The sequence below is a fragment of the Armigeres subalbatus genome, chromosome 2 (genome assembly GCF_024139115.2).
Source record: "Armigeres subalbatus isolate Guangzhou_Male chromosome 2, GZ_Asu_2, whole genome shotgun sequence".
In the NCBI taxonomy this organism is placed as follows: domain Eukaryota; kingdom Metazoa; phylum Arthropoda; class Insecta; order Diptera; family Culicidae; genus Armigeres; species Armigeres subalbatus.
Genome location: NC_085140.1, coordinates 230,609,316 through 230,626,910, shown reverse-complemented (window position 1 = coordinate 230,626,910; position 17,595 = coordinate 230,609,316). Strand labels below are relative to the sequence as shown.

Here is a 17,595-nt window from a genome sequence, read left to right as displayed (position 1 = left end):
AAGTCTACAAAAGTCTACCAGCGGAGAGGGAGGGGTTTGAAAATATGAAAATTTGGTCTACGTGGTTTATGGACAGCCCCTAATGTGTAAAAATAGGTAAATCAATTCAGAAAACTACATTAGGCTGATACAAATATTATTAAAAAAAAAAGTCTCGAGTCAAAGTGATTTTTCACGCAAGTTTTTTGGTTTTAATAATGATATGGAAATGCTAATATCATCTTCCAAACTTGGACGTACATGTTCATGATAGAATTAGAGGCGAAAGTATAGAATTGATAGTTCCGTTAGGATACGGCAGGCATGAAGAATGTTTTTATAGAAGTCGATTTGAAAGCAAGCGGAGGGCAATATTTGTGATAGCACATATCACACGACCTTCCTTCTGCCAAGCTCCCGTATGAAGGGGGAGGGAAGAATATCAGTGTGGAAGCTGATATATCTCCACTGGCAAAAGGAAGGTGGTTTGACTTGCTCATATGCTATCGCGTGCGGAAGGATTTGCGGTAAATCGTTTAACTTCACGTAGAAGTAACACACACGAAATCATTAATTTAGTTGGTTTTAATAGTTGAAGAAGTGCATGAATCTAGCGTAACATCGATACATTTTTAAAGGAAGTAGTGATAAATATATTTTCAAAAAACGATGTATTATAGCTGAATTATTGATTATTTTGTTTAATGAGCGAACATTACATCCAACGCTGCATAGCCCTAAAGTTGCTTTGGAAGAACTTACTCTGTAACAGACCCCGAGAAGGCGATCTTCCCAGTATTATATTACTTATTACTTTTCTCTGAAAATGTCCTCTCGATTTGCTGAAGGGCGTAACGCATGAAACATATTTATTACAAACTCAACATTGAATGCAACAATTACGTAATACTACGAACAAAATCAACATGATGATCTAAATGAAGTCATTGTATATGCCGCATCTTAATTTTTGTGCTCTGCCAAAACCTGCATAATTATTAAGTTCTCATCGAACGAAAAATTGAAAAAGGAAAACTGAATGGTTGGTCCCTTCGTCGATTATAAACTTACCTTCCGACCCACCCGGTTGTTATGAAGATTCATCAGACTTCGATCATCATTTTCAATCTCCCGTGCATCCAGGAACTTCTTGGTGAATCGCATTCCAAAGCCGATATCAGCGGAGCATCCGCCCCATTTCCAGCTCTGTCATGAAGAAAGGGCAAAATAAATTACATACACGGGCGTGAAATTATTATAGGAGGGCGGGGAAGATGCGTTCGTTCTGAAAGTACAGAAGACACATCGTCGTTCGTCGATTAATACTCACATCACTTTCTGTGGAAAATTGCATCTTCTGCTTTGAATCGCAACCGCACATTGTAATGTTTCCTTTGGCGCATGCTGCCGTTATAGCGTGAACGGCTCCGGCGCTTGTGATCCCATATGTGAATGCTGCCTCTCGAGAGCCTTCAATTCAATGAACGGAAAAGAACAAAAATGGTACTTAAATATCATACTGTATTGGATGGATTGGATGTATTGGATGAGAATCGATTGATACATTTTTCTCGACATATATGCTTTTCACAAATTCAAAGACTGAGCATTTTGTTTCAATTCTAAAGTCTTATAGGGGTCGAAAGTCGCGTTTACTCTGGCTAAGGCAGCTTTTATAAAATTTGCAATGTACAATAGCGTTCGCAGATATTTTTTTTGTAGATTTTCAATTTTCTAATAAACTAAGTCGGCCAAATAATTGCTGGTTTTAAGTGTCATTAGTGCGTCGTGTACCAAAAGAAATAAAATGGATTCCAGCGGTAGTGGTCCTTAGCCTAAGCCTTGGCACAACACCTGCTTTTCCTTCCTCTCTGTGGTACCAGCGGGGTGTGAGTAATTTCATGGAACATCAAGTAATGTTTCTGACTGCGAAGATAATTTGCTTCTCATGATATGAAACCGGGTGATGTGCGTAGTTCGAGTTTCAGGGGAATTCTCGAGTCCCTTCGAAAGAGTTACGGCAAGGTGATGGTCTTTCGTGTCTGCTATTCAGCATCACTTTGGAAGGGGTAATACGAAGAGCAGGGATTAACACGAGTGGTACAATTTTCAATAAGACCGTCCAGCTATTTGGCTTCGCCGACGACATAGATATTATGGCACGTAACTTTGAGAAGATGGAGGAAGCCTACATCAGACTGAAGAGAAGCGGATAGGACTAGTCATCAACACGTCGAAGACGAAGTACATGATAGGAAGAGGCTCAAGAGAGGTCAATGTAAGCCACCCACCACGAGTTTCTATCGGTGGTAACGAAATCGAGGTGGTTGAAGAGTTCGTGTACTTGGGCTCACTGGTGACCGCCGATAACGATACCAGCAGAGAAATTCGGAGACGCATAGTGGCTGGAAATCATGGACTCCGCAAGACGCTCCGATCGAATAGAGTTCGCCGCCGTACCAAACTGACAATCTACAAAACGCTCATTAGACCGGTAGTCCTCTACGGATACGAGATCTGGACGGTGCTCGTGGAGGACCAACTCGCACTTGGAGTTTTCGAAAGGATAGTGCTGCCTATCATCTATGGTGGGGTGCAGATGGTGGACGGTACGTGGAGGAGGCGAATGAACCACGAGTAGCATCAGCTGTTGGGAGAACCATCCATCGTTCACACCGCGAAAATCGGACGACTGCGGTGGGCCGGGCACGTAGCCAGAATGTCGGACAATAACCCGGTGAAAATTGTTCTCGACAACGATCCGACGGGCACAAGAAGGCGAGGTGCGCAGCGGGAAAGGTGGATCGATCAGGTGGAAGTTGACTTGCGGACCCTCCGTAGACTGCGTGGTTGGCGACGTGTAGCCATGGACCGAGTCGAATGGAGAAGACTCTTATATACCGCACAGGCCACTTCGGCCTTAGTCTGAATAAATGAATGAAATGAGATGAACACCTGATGGATCGTCTTCTCAGTTCAAATAGCGTCTGTACTGACATCTAGCAGCTGCAAATAAAGCCTCTGCTCTTGAAGCTATCCCAAAGATGACAATCTTATCACGGCCATGGAATCAATATTTAAGCAACGCCTAACAACAGAGCTGTTACTGACAAACGCACTTCGCAACAATCCTTCATCAGATCCCGAACACAATAAATAAAAAGAATCATTTGCCTTGCATGCTCTATTATTTCCTAGAATATGATGCTATTTTTATATTCAGAGTTAGAAACTACGATAGCATGAAACCGAAATTTGCTGTAGAGTTAATGCAAAATAACGGGATGAAAAATTGGCAACAAAATTGTCTTCTTTTTTGTTGCTGACAATGCTTCAGGTGATTATACAATGAAGCCCGAGGTGAATTTCAAATTCACCACACGTTTATCTACATACATTTCCAAAAGCCCAAATCTGGCGTAATAGTTTTCGTACAGTGCCGAAACTCAAATTATGATTGTTCAGCATAACTAAACAAACGATCTACCATTAGTTCAGCCCCATACGCGTTATAATTCTTTCATCTCGTGCTAAATTCTATAGGAAAACATTGAAAAATCCTTAAGGTGGTTATACAACAAAGCCACAAATCGGCCATTTTGGAAACCACGTGTTTTTTCTAGTGATTTTTCAAGAGCACGAATTGAGAGAACCACAACACCCATGGGGATGAAACATTCGTTTGATCGTTTGCTTACTTATGCTAAACAATCGACTTTAATTTCAGCATTGTACGAAAATTATTACGCTAGATTTGAACTTTTTACAACAGGAGTAGAAAACCGTGTGGAGAATTAGAAATTCACCACATGGCTTAATTGTATAATCACCTTAAGGAATAATTGCGTCTTCAGAACTTCTTTCAAATATCCTAAACGAATTTTTTAAAGTATTTCTTGGTCGGAATTCCTAAGGGAAATTCCTCGGCAAAACCTACGGAAATTGTATCAGGGAAATTTTACGAAACTCTCTTAGGAGAATTCCTTCAGAAATATCTTTTGGAAATCGATCATGTAATTCCTGCGGAATTGGCTTATGAATTCCCTCGAACTTACCTTTCTCAAATAATTTCTTCCACTAATTCCTTAGGTATTTTTTTTATAGAAATTTTTTCGGACATATACTTCCGGAAACTTAATAAGTCACTAACCTTCGGATATTTCTTTGACTTTTTTTTCGGAAATCACTTTTGAATTTCATTCAGAAATTATTTTAAGAGTATTTCGTAAATTACTATAAGAGTTGTTTCGGACATTTCATCTGGAAATTTCTTTGAAATTTCCGTTAGAAACTATTCCGAAAGTTCCTTTAGTATTTCCTTTAGTATAATAAATTTCCTGAAAAATTCCAAAAAAAAAATAAGAAAGTATTACTGCAGGAATTTCGAAGAAACTCCGTGTGGCTTCACTAAAAGGATTTCCGAAAGGTTTCCTGGAGGAAGTTTCTGAGGAATTTGCGGAGAAATTTACAAAGGCCGTTCCAGCGAATTTTCAGAAGGAATTCCTGGACAAATGTCAAAAGGGATTCTGGCGTAATTTTCTTAATTATTTCTGGAGGAATGCTCAAAGAAATTTCTGAAGTATTTTATAAAACAAATCCTGAAAAAAATCCTAAGTCCATTTCCGAACAAATTCGTAAAAGAATTTCCAAATAAACTGCTCAAGAAATTTACGAAAGATTTTTGCTAAAGCAATTTTTGAAGTTATTTTCGGAGGATTTTCTGGGTAAATCCACAGATAAAATTCCGAAAAAGTTCTCGGAGGAATGTACAAAGATATTATTGTAGAAATTTAAGAATGTTGGAAATGTCTTAAGAAGTTCCTTTAGAAATTTCGTTGGGAATTCTTGCTGGAAATTCCGGAGGAATTATTGGAGAAACTTCCTTAGGGAACGGAATTTCTGATGATATCCGAAGGAATTCCTGAAATAATTTTTGAAAGAGTTCTGGCAGTATTCTTAATTATTTTTTGGAAAAATCCTGGATGTATTTCCAAAAGAATTATTAAAAATATTTATGAAAAAATGTCAGAAGTTACTCGATGAGGCTGATGATTTTCTCAAGAACTCTTCTGCGTCTCAAGTCGCCCAACATATGCTCGTGATTGAGACAGTTGAAAGCTTTTTCGTAGTCAATGAAAACCAAATGAAGGTTTTGCTGCAAAATGCAACGGAGTGTGACAACATGGATCACACAGAATATTTCAGCTCGAAATTTGTTCTGCTGCATGATAAATCGTAGAGAAGGCGCATCTACCCGGGTGCTGCGGCTTTCTCTTCTTGTCCCGTTGACATGAACGTATTATTTCCTTCTTCAGAGCCGAGTACCGTTGACGGGCTAAGACTCTGTCTCCTTTGGTTTTTGTTAGTCCTATGGCGACTCCGGCTTTATGTTATCCAAGGGCATCCGCAAGCCCGGGCCCTACGATCTAGTACAAAGACAGCGTCCTCATTCTATCATTGCACCAATCAATTTCCCGCCTTGGCGCAGCTATGCGCAATTCAACCACCGGAAAGTAGACAAAAAAATAGATTTTAATACTTAAAACCAGATCTTTTCGAATCTTTCCCAAAAAAGATTAGCCAAATTTCATTTTCCCATACATATTTGTTCGGGAGACACTTTACGGAATGAACTTCAAAGACACCAAAAATTTAATTTACAAGCTACAATCAAAAAAAATTGGAACTATCTTTTTCAATATATATGTTAAGTTAAAAAAATATAAAATTCACGAAAATCACGAAAAAAAATTTGAAGTTTTGTCCGGCTTTCTGCCACTGTGCGCTGATCCATTAACTACATCAGGAACGACATTAGCAATCTTATACTTTTGAATCAACTCAAAAGAACTAACCTAGTCAACACAAGATCGTATATGATGTCACATAAGATGCTAGGTGGAAGCCATACAGATACTTCCCCATACAAAATGTACGTATATCGCCTCCACTTTAGCAACATATAAGATTTTGTGCTGACTGTGAAACTACCCAAAAGGGGGTTCAATCCACCGAACTTCGAGCTCCCGTACAGGAAGCCAAATTTGAGTAAATGGGGTCAAAGTAGTTTGCCTTTACTCCCATGTTAAATTACTCAACTGAAGCTTTAAGTCAACGCTTAGTTCCAAAAAGTGCATATACAATAGTTAGAAACGCAAAAAAAAAAAACAAAAAAATTATAAAACTTATTATTCCAATAAACTATGACTGAATAATTCGCTGCATGTGTCCCCAAGCAGGCCCTATCAAAACGACCGTGTGCCGCTCAAAGCGCACTAGCCTAGTCCTGGTGTTGGGTGGGACTTTAAACAAATTTGACCAGACTGATCGAGGGTCTGTTCACCAAAGAGGTGCGGCACCAACAGCGTCTGTTCTGGTATCCAGCGGCTGAGTATGAAATGCTATTCCCCGGAAGCTATACCTAAGATGGCAGCCCCATCCCGGTGGATAGGGAACCTTGGGCCAACAACCTACTGTTCCCGAAACATCAATTTGTTCGAGAATCCGATAATAAAAGAATACGAACTGATTTAACGGCGACGACTCTTAGCGCGAAACAACGGATACGAATAGGAACATGGAACGTTTTAACCCTAGCCCAGCAGGGTAAATTGGCACAACTTGCCAATGAGGCACACCGCATGAAGCTTGAGATCCTGGGACTGAGTGCCAAACTCCGATGGCCAAACTTTGGAGAACACAGAACGCCGTCGGGACAAGTTCTGCTATACTCTGGTTTACGAGGTGAACACGCTCCCCGGCATCGCGAAGTTGGCTTCCTACTAAGCGCTCAGGCACACTCTGCGCTTATGAAGTGGGAACCTATAAGGGGTCGTTCAACAATGATGTCACAGGTTTTAGGGGGGGAGGGGGTCTAAGATTTTGTGACACTGCATATACTAGGTATACAAAAAAGCGTGACAGAGAGGGGAGGGGGGGTCTTTTTTTTTTTTGCAAGGGAGAATGCATTTACACACTAACCCAGTACACGTGCATTGTAGTTGCCAAACTACCACACGGAAGTGTACTGGAGTGTCGGACTCGACCATACCGGTAATACCGACTAAACTCCCTTGGGCTCCACCATCGTTTCCCCCAGGAACTACCTCGCAGTACTACTTCTGGGGGACGGCAGTACTAAGCGTACTCGCTCATTATCGCTCACACAGGCACTCGTCCCACGCGAGACTGACTTGGGTGCTCGCACACCATTCACTCCATTTGAGTCTTACTTGGATGCTCTCCCGGGCGCTCCGCTGCCATGCCTCGAGGTGTCAATAGCGGTAACTGCCTGGGCCTACAGATATTACGCTACGACACTCCTGCCTCAGCACGAGCAGATCAATCACACCACTGCCGAAGCAGACCACACGCTACCCTGCCGAAGCAGGGACACTCCCCATGCACCACATGTGCACAACTGTAGGTGTGTGGGTACAACCCACTGCTACCCTGCCGCCGAAGCAGCTTCTCCAAAGACCATTCGCACCATGTGACCCTTTTTCGGGTGCTCACTCTAACACTCCACTGCAATGCCTCGAGGTGTCGATGGGATACCTCGACTCCTACCTCAGCATGTGCAGTCCATACTCAGACTTCTGCTGCGCTTCGAGGTGACAATAGCGGCGACACGCTATGACACTCCTGCCTCAGCACAACCAGATCACTCACTCCCTGCCGAAGCAGCTCACGCGCTACCCTACCGAAGTAGGGACACTCCCCAACTCACTCTAACACTCCACTGCCATGCCTCGAGGTGTCGATAGCGGTATGTAGGGACGAATCAACGATACTACGCTACGACACTCCTACCTTAGCATGTGCAGTCCATACTCAGACTTCTGCTGCGATTCGAGGTGACAATAGCGGTGACGCGCTATGACACTCCTGCCTCAGCACAAACAGATCACTCACTCCCTGCCGAAGCAGCTCACGCGCTACCCTACCGAAGTAGGGACACTCCCCATGCCAATTGGCACTCCCTGGGCTTGTGCTTTTGAAGCGGCACACAGTCGCTTTGATAGAGTCTGCTTACGGGCACTTGTGGTTTTTTTGGGAGGGATTTTAACAGAGCCCACTGCTAAATCCCACCACGCCCTAGGCAGTTCTCCCTGACTCGCAGACAGCTGGGGAGGGGTCGTCAAGCCCTTGGACATGGTCCATGCTGTCCCTACTGTCCCTGCTGCCCCCAGGGAGGGGGGGTCTAGAAATCTCAAAAAGTAGTGGACGTCATATTTGAATCGTCCTTAAGTGAAAGGATAATCGTTGACAGATTTAGAACAAGGGTACGAAACCTTACTATAAAGCAATGTTATGCGCCAACCGATGCTGCCGATCTGCAAGACAAAGAGAACTTCTACAGTCAACTCAATGCCGTCGTAGATAGAATTCCGAAGGATGATATCAAGATCTGTTTGGGCGACTTCAAAGCGAAGACCGGATCCGACAACTCGAACCATGAGCGCATTATGGGATGCCATGATCTCGGAGTAATGAGCGAAAACGGAGAGCTGTTCGCAGAATTTTGTGGTAATATCGACATGGTGATCGGGGATCGCTCTTCCCTTATCGACCGGTTCACAAGGTCACGTGGGTCTCCCGTGACGGCTTTACAGAAAATCAAATCGACCACATCTGCATCAGCCGAAAATGGAAACGGAGCCTTCTTGATGTACGGAATAAACGTAGTGCCGATATCGCGTCTGATCATCACCTCCTCATTGGCGAAATACGCCTGCGCATTACGCGGATTCGTCGGCAAGAGGAAAGAGTTGGACGACGATTCAATACACTCCGACTGGAAGATGCCACGGTGAAACGGTCCTTCGCTGAAGAACTGGAGACGCGTGCTGCAGATATTCCGGAAGGTTGCAGCGTGGAAGACCAATGGACCGCCATCAAGAATGCCTTCATCGCCACCAGCGAGAACAATCTGGGCGAACTACGCACCCAGAGAAAACAATGGATCGCCGATGAGACCTGGAGGAAGATAGAGGAACGAAGAGAAGCCAAAGCCGCGATAGAGCGATCGAAAACCAGAGGAGCCAAAGTCTTAGCCCGTCAACGATACGCGGCTCTTGAGAAGGAAGTAAAACGATCATGTCGACGGGACAAGCGAGCGTGGGCAGACTCTCTGGCCGACGAAGGAGAGAGAGCCGCCGCAACCGGGGACATTCGCCTCCTCTACGATATCTCACGACGCTTAAGCGGGGCGAAGATGAATGCAACGATGCCTGTGAAAGACGCGAATGATCAGTTATTGACCGACCCAACTGACCAGCTCCAGATAATAAAGCTCCAGTGGTCAGGGCTGACCCCATGACATCCGCTCAACTACTACATCGTTTATTTCGTAACATCTGCGACACCGCAACTTTCCCGGTCGACTGGATGCAAGGTATCTTAGTGAAGGTGCCCAAAAAGGGTGACCTGACTGTATGCGATAACTGGCGAGGCATTATGTTGCTGTGTACCGTTCTCAAAGTTCTGTGCAAAATTATCCTAGCTCGGATTCAGGAGAAGATCGATGCGACTCTCCGGCGGCAGCAGGCCGGATTCCGTGCCGGAAGATCCTGTGTGGACCATATTGTTACGCTCCGCATCATTCTGGAGCAGGTCAACGAATTCCAAGAGTCCCTTTACTTGGTATTCATTGACTACGAAAAAGCTTTCGACCGTCTCAATCACTAGAATATGTGGGGCGCCCTGAGACGCAAGGGGGTTCCTGAGAAAATCATCGGCCTCATCGAAGCACAGTACGAGGCCTTTTCATGTAGAATGCTGCACAATGGGGTCCTGTCCGACCCTATCCGGGTCGTAGCTGGTGTGAGGCAAGGATGTATTCTATAACCGTTACTGTTCCTCATCGTAATCGATGAGATTCTGGTAGATGCGATTGACCGTGAACCAAACCGCGGGCGGTTATGGCAGCCTATAACCATGGAGCACCTAAACGACTTCGAGTTGGGGGATGATGTTGCACTCCTCGCGCAACGGCGCTCTGATATGCAGAGTAAGCTCAACGACCTTGCCGAGCGCTCCTCCTCCGCAGGTTTAGTCATCAACGTCAACAAAACCAAATCGTTGGATGTAAACACTATGACGCCTTCCAGTTTCACAGTAGCCGGGTAACCAGTGGAGAATGTTGAAAGCTTCCAATATCTTGGTAGCCAAATGGCGTCAGACGGCGGTACCAAGATCGACATAGGCGCACGGATCAAGAAAGCAAGGGCTGCCTTTGCGAGTTTAAGAAATATCTGGAAAAACAGGTAGATAAGTGAACGCACCAAAATACAAATTTTCAACTCTAACGGGAAATCTGTGCTGTTATACGCTAGCGAAACATGGTGTGTATCAGTGGAGAACACTCAACGGCTCCAGATGTTCATTAACAGATGCCTGCGGTATATAACTCGGGCCTGGTGGCCTCACAACTGGATCTCAAACAACGAGCTCCATCGTTGTTGTCACCAGAGGCCGAGTGCAACTGGAATTCAGGAAAGGAAATGGAGCAAGGTCGGCCACACATTACGTGGGACGAAAATGAAATCTGTAAATAAGCATTAGACTGGAACCCAGCGGGACATCGTAGCAGAGGCAGACCCAGAGGCTAATGGCGGCGAAACCTCAATAAAGAAATAAAAGAAGTCGACCGAAATCTAACCTGGCAACAGATTAAAGCGATAGCCGGGCAACGCTCAGGATGGAGATCTTTCAAGTCGGCCCTTAGCACCACCGGAGGTGTACAGGATCCATAAGTAAGTAAAAGTAAATAGTTCGATGAAAATACATACAACCGGCATTAAAATAAGTTTGTTGATTCGTTTGTTGATAACCTCAGTGATATTGAACGATTTGTCAATAAAAAGAGGGTGCCCATAACTGACCCAATAAAGGTGCCCACAACCGAATTTAGCAGCGTTTCAAGAAAGGGATAAACAAAAATTTCGAGCTGGAATTTTGATGGCAATCGTTATTGAAGCACAAAATATACTAAATTTACCGTAAGAATACGTATTAGAACTCACTTTTTCAATTCAATAACACCACTTTACGACACTTTGAAAAAAAAATCTAACAAAACTTCCGTTTTTTTGTTAAATATCTTGGCTGTGCATATGCACAGAATATGTTTCGAAATGGACAAATTGATATGAAATTTGCGAAAAAGAATCCACGTGTCTTGGAGGGACTCGAACCCTCAACCTCCTACTCTCTAGATAGGCGTGATAACCCCTACACAACAAGACCACTTAAAGGTCACGTTTGCGGAAAAGCCATCAGAATCCGAGTACCAACCTCCACCGCGGTTAGCTCTCTTTTTTTTGCAAATTGAATATCTTTCGGATGCTTGATTTGTCCAATCTCCACATGTGCTTTACTATCATCATCCCCGAAAGATATTCAATTTGCAAAAAAGAGAGCTAACCGCGGTGGAGGTTGGTACTCGGATTCTGATGGCTTTTCCGCAAACGTGACCTTTAAGTGGTCTTGTTGTGTAGGGGTTATCACGCCTATCTAGAGAGTAGGAGGTTGAGGGTTCGAGTCCCTCCAAGACACGTGGATTCTTTTTCGCAAATTTCATATCAATTTGTCCATTTCGAAACATATGCTGTGCATATGCACAGCCAAGATATTTAACAAAAAAATGGTTTTCGTACGGCCGAGTTGCCGAATAATATGCAATTAATTAAAAACTTCCGTGTTGATTTTCATGTAAAAACTATAAATTAAGTTATAGTTCAAAGTAAAGGTATCTAGGTATATATATATATATATATATATATATATATGTGTCTACTTGAATATGAAGAAGAGGAAGAAAACTCCCAAACCAATATTACTCTTCTTATGGTGCTTAACTCATGCATAATAAGTCGAGTTTTCAGATCAAATGCGAGGGCTAAAAGTACTGTAGGTTAATGCGGAGACATCGGTGGTGATGATGCAGACTGCTTCTTCTGTTACTAAAATGCTGTGGTCGCAAAACAGTTTTCAGCTTTAAAAATATTGAATTCATATTACATATTGCTTAAAAACATTCAATAAAAAGGCGGAAAGAAATAAATGTTTCGATTCGTCTGGTATATTTCATACCATTCCGAATCTAGAAAGTAAATCTACGTTTCATTTCGTTTCGACATGAAAAAGTGTTATATTGTATACCCTTAACTGTCATAAACATGGTTGAGATATAGAGACGAGAACAATCTTTTAGACGATCATTCGTGTTTTTTTTATTTCCTTCCAACTCCTTTTAAATTCATCATACGAAGCTGGATTAATATGTTTAATGTCATGATATTAATAAGCATCTGGATTAGAACTGTCGGAGATATGCAATAAATCATGCTTTGAGCGTTGAATATTGGATGCCAAGTGGAAATAAATCAAACAGCTATCAATAGACTTTGTTATTGTTCAATAAAATCTCGCGTGTGAGCTTTCTGATGGCAAGTGTGAATAAAAGGCGGAGAAACAATCCACAGAAGATGCGTTCTTCTTGACTAAAGAAAACAGATGATAATTTATTTGTAGCCATTTATTTTGGAATTATGAGATGCTTCTAGAGCTGGCGTGAACAGAATGATGGAGTTAGCTTTAACGAGAGAATATTATCTCCTGTGTAGATCTCCTTGAGATGCGATTGCGCGGATTATGACTTATACGGTAATCGATATTTGACACAGTGCTACTAAAAATGAGCACTCATCCGATGCACTTAGCATCAACATACAAATGCCCATCATTATCCATTGGACACAATACCGTGGGTGCATCCTATGGCTACAACAACTCACCATCATCAGTGACCGTCAATGAAAAAGAGAAAGGTTAACTTATCATTTTTTAATCTATACAAAGCAATCTGCACGCCAAACGGTTCCTACGTAACATTTTTCCAATTATACGTATAAATACACTTCAATTACTCAGAAAGTAAAGCAGGTTTACCACACACGAGAAGACCATCAACGACCAATCCCGGTGGTCCGCAGTGGAGTACGCCGTCGTCTCGTCTTCGCTGCCACCCTGTCGTGACTGTTTCATAAACTCGGACAGAATCAATTATTGTTTTTCTTTCTTTCTGTAGTTAGTACTTTAAAGGTGGACTGAGCTAAGCAATTGTCAGCACAAATCCAGTACAATTTTGAACTAACTATTAGTTTAACATTAATTCAATTTCAAAATAAGAAAATTAATGCATTTTTACGGTATGTCTATGGAACCGACTGTGGCCACCGCATTCCGGAGATATTCAGGGTTTTTCGGAGGTAGGTTCAAAACCGTAAATTTTAGGTGGATGTTAGGATAAGTTGAGGTTGAAAACTGAATAATATTAGTAAACACAAATAAAGTAGAGCTCCTGCCGATTGGAACCATGTATTGGGATTTGAAATCTGACCACAATCAAGTGAGACATGGCCATTTCTTTATAATCAGTTCCGATCGATACTTAACAAAGGGGTCAGGCCACAAATTCATTCGAATCTCGCTTTTTGATAGATCGTCCATTATGATTTCATTTCAGAAGGTTTCTAATACAGTCCCTTCCCGATTTTGGCAACACGACCGGATTTTAATGTTGCCAAAAACGGGAAAAAAATTTCATACTAAATTTCAATTTTTTTTGTTTGCATGATTGAAGCTAAATACTTAGAAAATGTACAACAGAGTATGTGGAGTGTGTTTAAATGATGCACGTGCATCATAATTGACATTTTTGCGAAATTATTCAAACAAAATTCAAACAAACTTAAGAATTGTAATCAAACGATAATTTATTAGCCAATTTCATAATACAAATTGAATGATAAATAATATTAATTAAATTAACAATGGCGTCGGCCACGTCCTTACAAAAAAAATGTGATGAAAAAAAACGTTTCTATTGTAGGCAAACGTTCTTGTGGTCGATGTCATTAGGAGTAGAGATGGGCGTTCAGATCCGGAACCGTTAAAATGATCCGAATCTTTGTTGTGAGTGAATGATCCGTAGCTCACTTTTTGAAAGATCCGGTTCACCAGATCAGCTCATTTCTAAAATCCGTCGGCTAGAGTACAGAAGTTAGTCACCGTGGTTCCTAGCCTTTTCGTTTTTTAATTCAAGGTGTGTAATTGTAAAGATTAAAACTAAAGTATAATAGTAAATTAAAATTAAACGTGCCTAAAATAATTCTTTATTAATATAACTAGCGAAGTGAAGTGATTTAATACTATATCTTTTTGTGCTTTTCATATTTATTTAGTTCCGGTTTATATATATACCACAAGTGGCGAAAACTCTGCTCTTGTGAGCTTTCCTTCTTTATAAAAGGTAATAATGCTTTTTAAATTCATTTGAGAATATTATTTAATTCTTTTAACGTTGGACAATAGCGTCCAACAGGCGCTTTTTTGTTTGGACCTAGAATCCGTGGATCTAGACATCCGCCATCTTGATTCGGCTCCTGCCCGCTTGGTGAGTTTTCTGTGGCGACAGCTCGTTCCGGCCCGCCAGTTTCTGGCAAGTTAAGCTAAACTTACGTTTCTACATTCATTTATGCTACCTGAGCCCTGTGGTATATTAGTTTGCCCGGGTTACGTTTTCTTTCCGTTCCACTTCGTTTTTCTGAGCACGTGCGGCGAATTGATTCACTTCTTTGTTTTCGTCCGCTTCAGTTGGATTTCATTCAAAATCATAGCCATCGTTACAATTACTCTCCAACCGTTCAACGTAACATCACACGACCAGTGGTCCCTCAATCGTTGGGGGTGGCGCATAAGCCGCTGTGTTTCTTAAAAATTCGAAGAGGTCATTTTGAAACGGTTATAATTTCACCTTATATAATTTATATCTTGATGATCGCTTAAAACCAAGAAACAATATGAATAAGGCTGAATATTTTGTGCTGCAGAGTTGTAAAGTGCTTACAAGTGGACGACATTGTTTCAAAATCTCCAGGACAGAGGTAATATTACTATTTGGGAGTGCAAAAACGATCAATCATATAGAAATTTCTGAAACAATATTTTGACTTTTCGACAGTTTGGGCTAAGATACTCCTAAGATACCGCACTGGTTGCAGAGAACGTACGTTAATCTTGACATATAAAGAAAAGCATTCATTGATTTTTTATAGCATTTATACATTTTTCTCAGTGGCTGTTTTGGAATATGCATCAATAATGGTTTTAAACCATGAAGCACAAAATCAAGCTGTTACATAAATGAGGTGGATAATCTACAGAAAGTCTAAAGGATAACATATGGTGAGTCAATGTCCCAAATTTGCTACAAGAAAAAGGATTAAAACCTATTTTCTAAATCCACAACTAAATCCATTTTCTAAATCCACAACCAAAAACAAAAATCTCAATGAGTAACACATTTAACAGAATCATTATTTTATATTTGCATTGCAGTGATAGTTTTAGATAGCTATTGAGATTTGTGCCATTAATAACCCAAAGTGAGGGCTAAGTCCGACGCGATTGCCTCTAAATGCAATAACTGGCTGCTAATAAAACCGGTAAATTGTTGATGTACATAAAACGTTCACAAGTGATTCTAAAGTATCGCAATAATATAGCTCTTATTGGTTCATACAAAATAATGGGAGGCTGTATAGACGTTCAAGCCCAATCTACCAAAAGCCCCCGCAGGTCAGCTAAGGCTTCGTTTCAGCCATGCGCGATGGGCTACCACGAAGAACGTGACTTGCCACTACCAGGCTGATCATAATCATAAAGGTGAGTAAAACACAAAACTACTGCAGATTGTACGCTACACAATTAACACTTCAATTCACTGTTTGTTCGCGCTGAGTGTTAATTCAATTAAAATGGCTATGCCTTTTCCTTGCAGTTCAAGACGTCGATTGGAAGTAGCTTGTTATGGCTATCTTTTCGGCACGTAAATTACTTGGCCGCGCATGAGTGTGAGCACTTTGCGCGAGCAGCCTGCGGATGACTGCCAAAGGCAACTTGTCCTGATGCATTTCGCTTCGAATTTGTTCAACTTCGCAACGCCCATGTGAAAACGACAATTACTAGTCTTGAATGTGCTGCTCGCGTGGACAGCGCAGTGATCAGCCATGCCGATGCGAATAACCGATTGGATGGAACGTTTTAATTATTTTCTTCAATTTGCATCCGAAGGATAATATTGTGTCAGTAACATGTGATAAGATTTAACCTCCTTTGGCAAGTACTGTGAATCCACTTTAGAAGTGAAAAGATCAAGTATAAATATGCTTCCATATTTCTATGGCTATTGTGAGCAAATCTACACCCAAACAGCGGATGGCAGATTTTAATACAGTTCAGCATAAGAACCTTACAGAAACTGTATAAAATTTTGGCGTAAGCTAATTCGGAAGATTTTAATACCACCTTTGTAGTGAAGTTTTACAATTTTGTATTATTTTTAAACAGTATCTGTATAACAAGATTACATTAATCAATGATTTGAGTGAAGTTAAACGATTTACAATAATATGGAAATGCTAATATCATCTTCCAAACTTAGACGTACATGTTCATGATAGAATTAGAGGCGAAAGTATAGAATTTATAGTTCCGTTAGGATACGGAAGACATGAAGAATATTTTTATAGAAGTCGATTTGAAATCGATTTGAAAGGAGCGGACGGAGAATATCAGTGTGGAAGCTGGCTGACCAGTGGAGATATATCAGCTTCCACACTGATATTCTTCCCTCCCCCTTCATACGGGAGTTTGGCAGAAGGAAGGTCTCGCGATATATACCATCACAAATATTGACCTCCGCTCGCTTTCAAATCGACTTCTATAAAAACATTCTTCATGCCTGCCGTATCCTAACGGAACTATCAATTCTATACTTTCTTTACATTGTTCGTATTAGTACCTTGGTGGAGTTGTATATGCCAAGATTTTATATAATAATTGTAAAGTTTTTTCTTGGGTGTAGAATAGCGAACAAGACCGTTACGAATAGACAATCAGCATTTTGTCTTCATGATCTTTTCGCGTGATCAATTGGATAAAAAACGAATATGAATGAAAAAAATCTTTTTTTTTCGGATTTGTTTAAAATTTCTTTAGAATTACATGAGTATTTATGTGCAATATTAATTTTGCTTCATTAAAATTCTAGACCCAAAACATTTACAGAAAGGGAGACATATTTTTTTTAAATATATAATTGCATCGGCTCAATATAAAAAACAAGAAATGAAAAAAATGAATAATATAATTGAATAAGTATATACTATTGTTAAGAATCGGAATCTAATATAATACATCTATATTCTCTAACGTTTCCAGCCTTAATTTCAAGAAAGGTTGAAAAAGAATAAAACTTAACTCTAAGTCAAAATTGTTCGGTCAAGAAATAAACAACATGAATAAAAATCCTTGAAGCACATTATAATATATATTATATGAGACAAGTCAAAGTCTTACCGATTATCACGATGTGTCCAAACATGTCCTTCTTCCAGACCTGTGTACAATTCCAACGATGACCTGATGGAATAAAAGTCGATAACAATGGTAGATGATTATTATACAGGATGGTAATGTTAAGATAATCCACTATTTTTTCTAAATATTTATCTAACAAATCAACTGTGAACACATTAATGTCTTTGA

The 17,595-nt window shown here is 40.9% G+C and overlaps 1 protein-coding gene across 27 annotated transcripts in view; it reads right to left on the bottom strand.

The window, feature by feature from the left end:
* Window positions 1-17,595, bottom strand: part of LOC134211865 (protein Wnt-2) — an 82,199-nt gene that overhangs the window by 11,478 nt on the left and 53,126 nt on the right. For all 27 annotated transcript variants that reach the window (XM_062689217.1, XM_062689213.1, XM_062689211.1 and 24 more), the window contains 3 exons: window positions 17,407-17,469; window positions 1,310-1,449; window positions 1,051-1,185 (listed from right to left, as the gene is read on the bottom strand). In XM_062689217.1, the coding sequence (XP_062545201.1) occupies window positions 1,051-1,185; window positions 1,310-1,449; window positions 17,407-17,469 (338 nt within the window). The remainder of the gene's footprint in view (window positions 1-1,050; window positions 1,186-1,309; window positions 1,450-17,406; window positions 17,470-17,595) is intronic.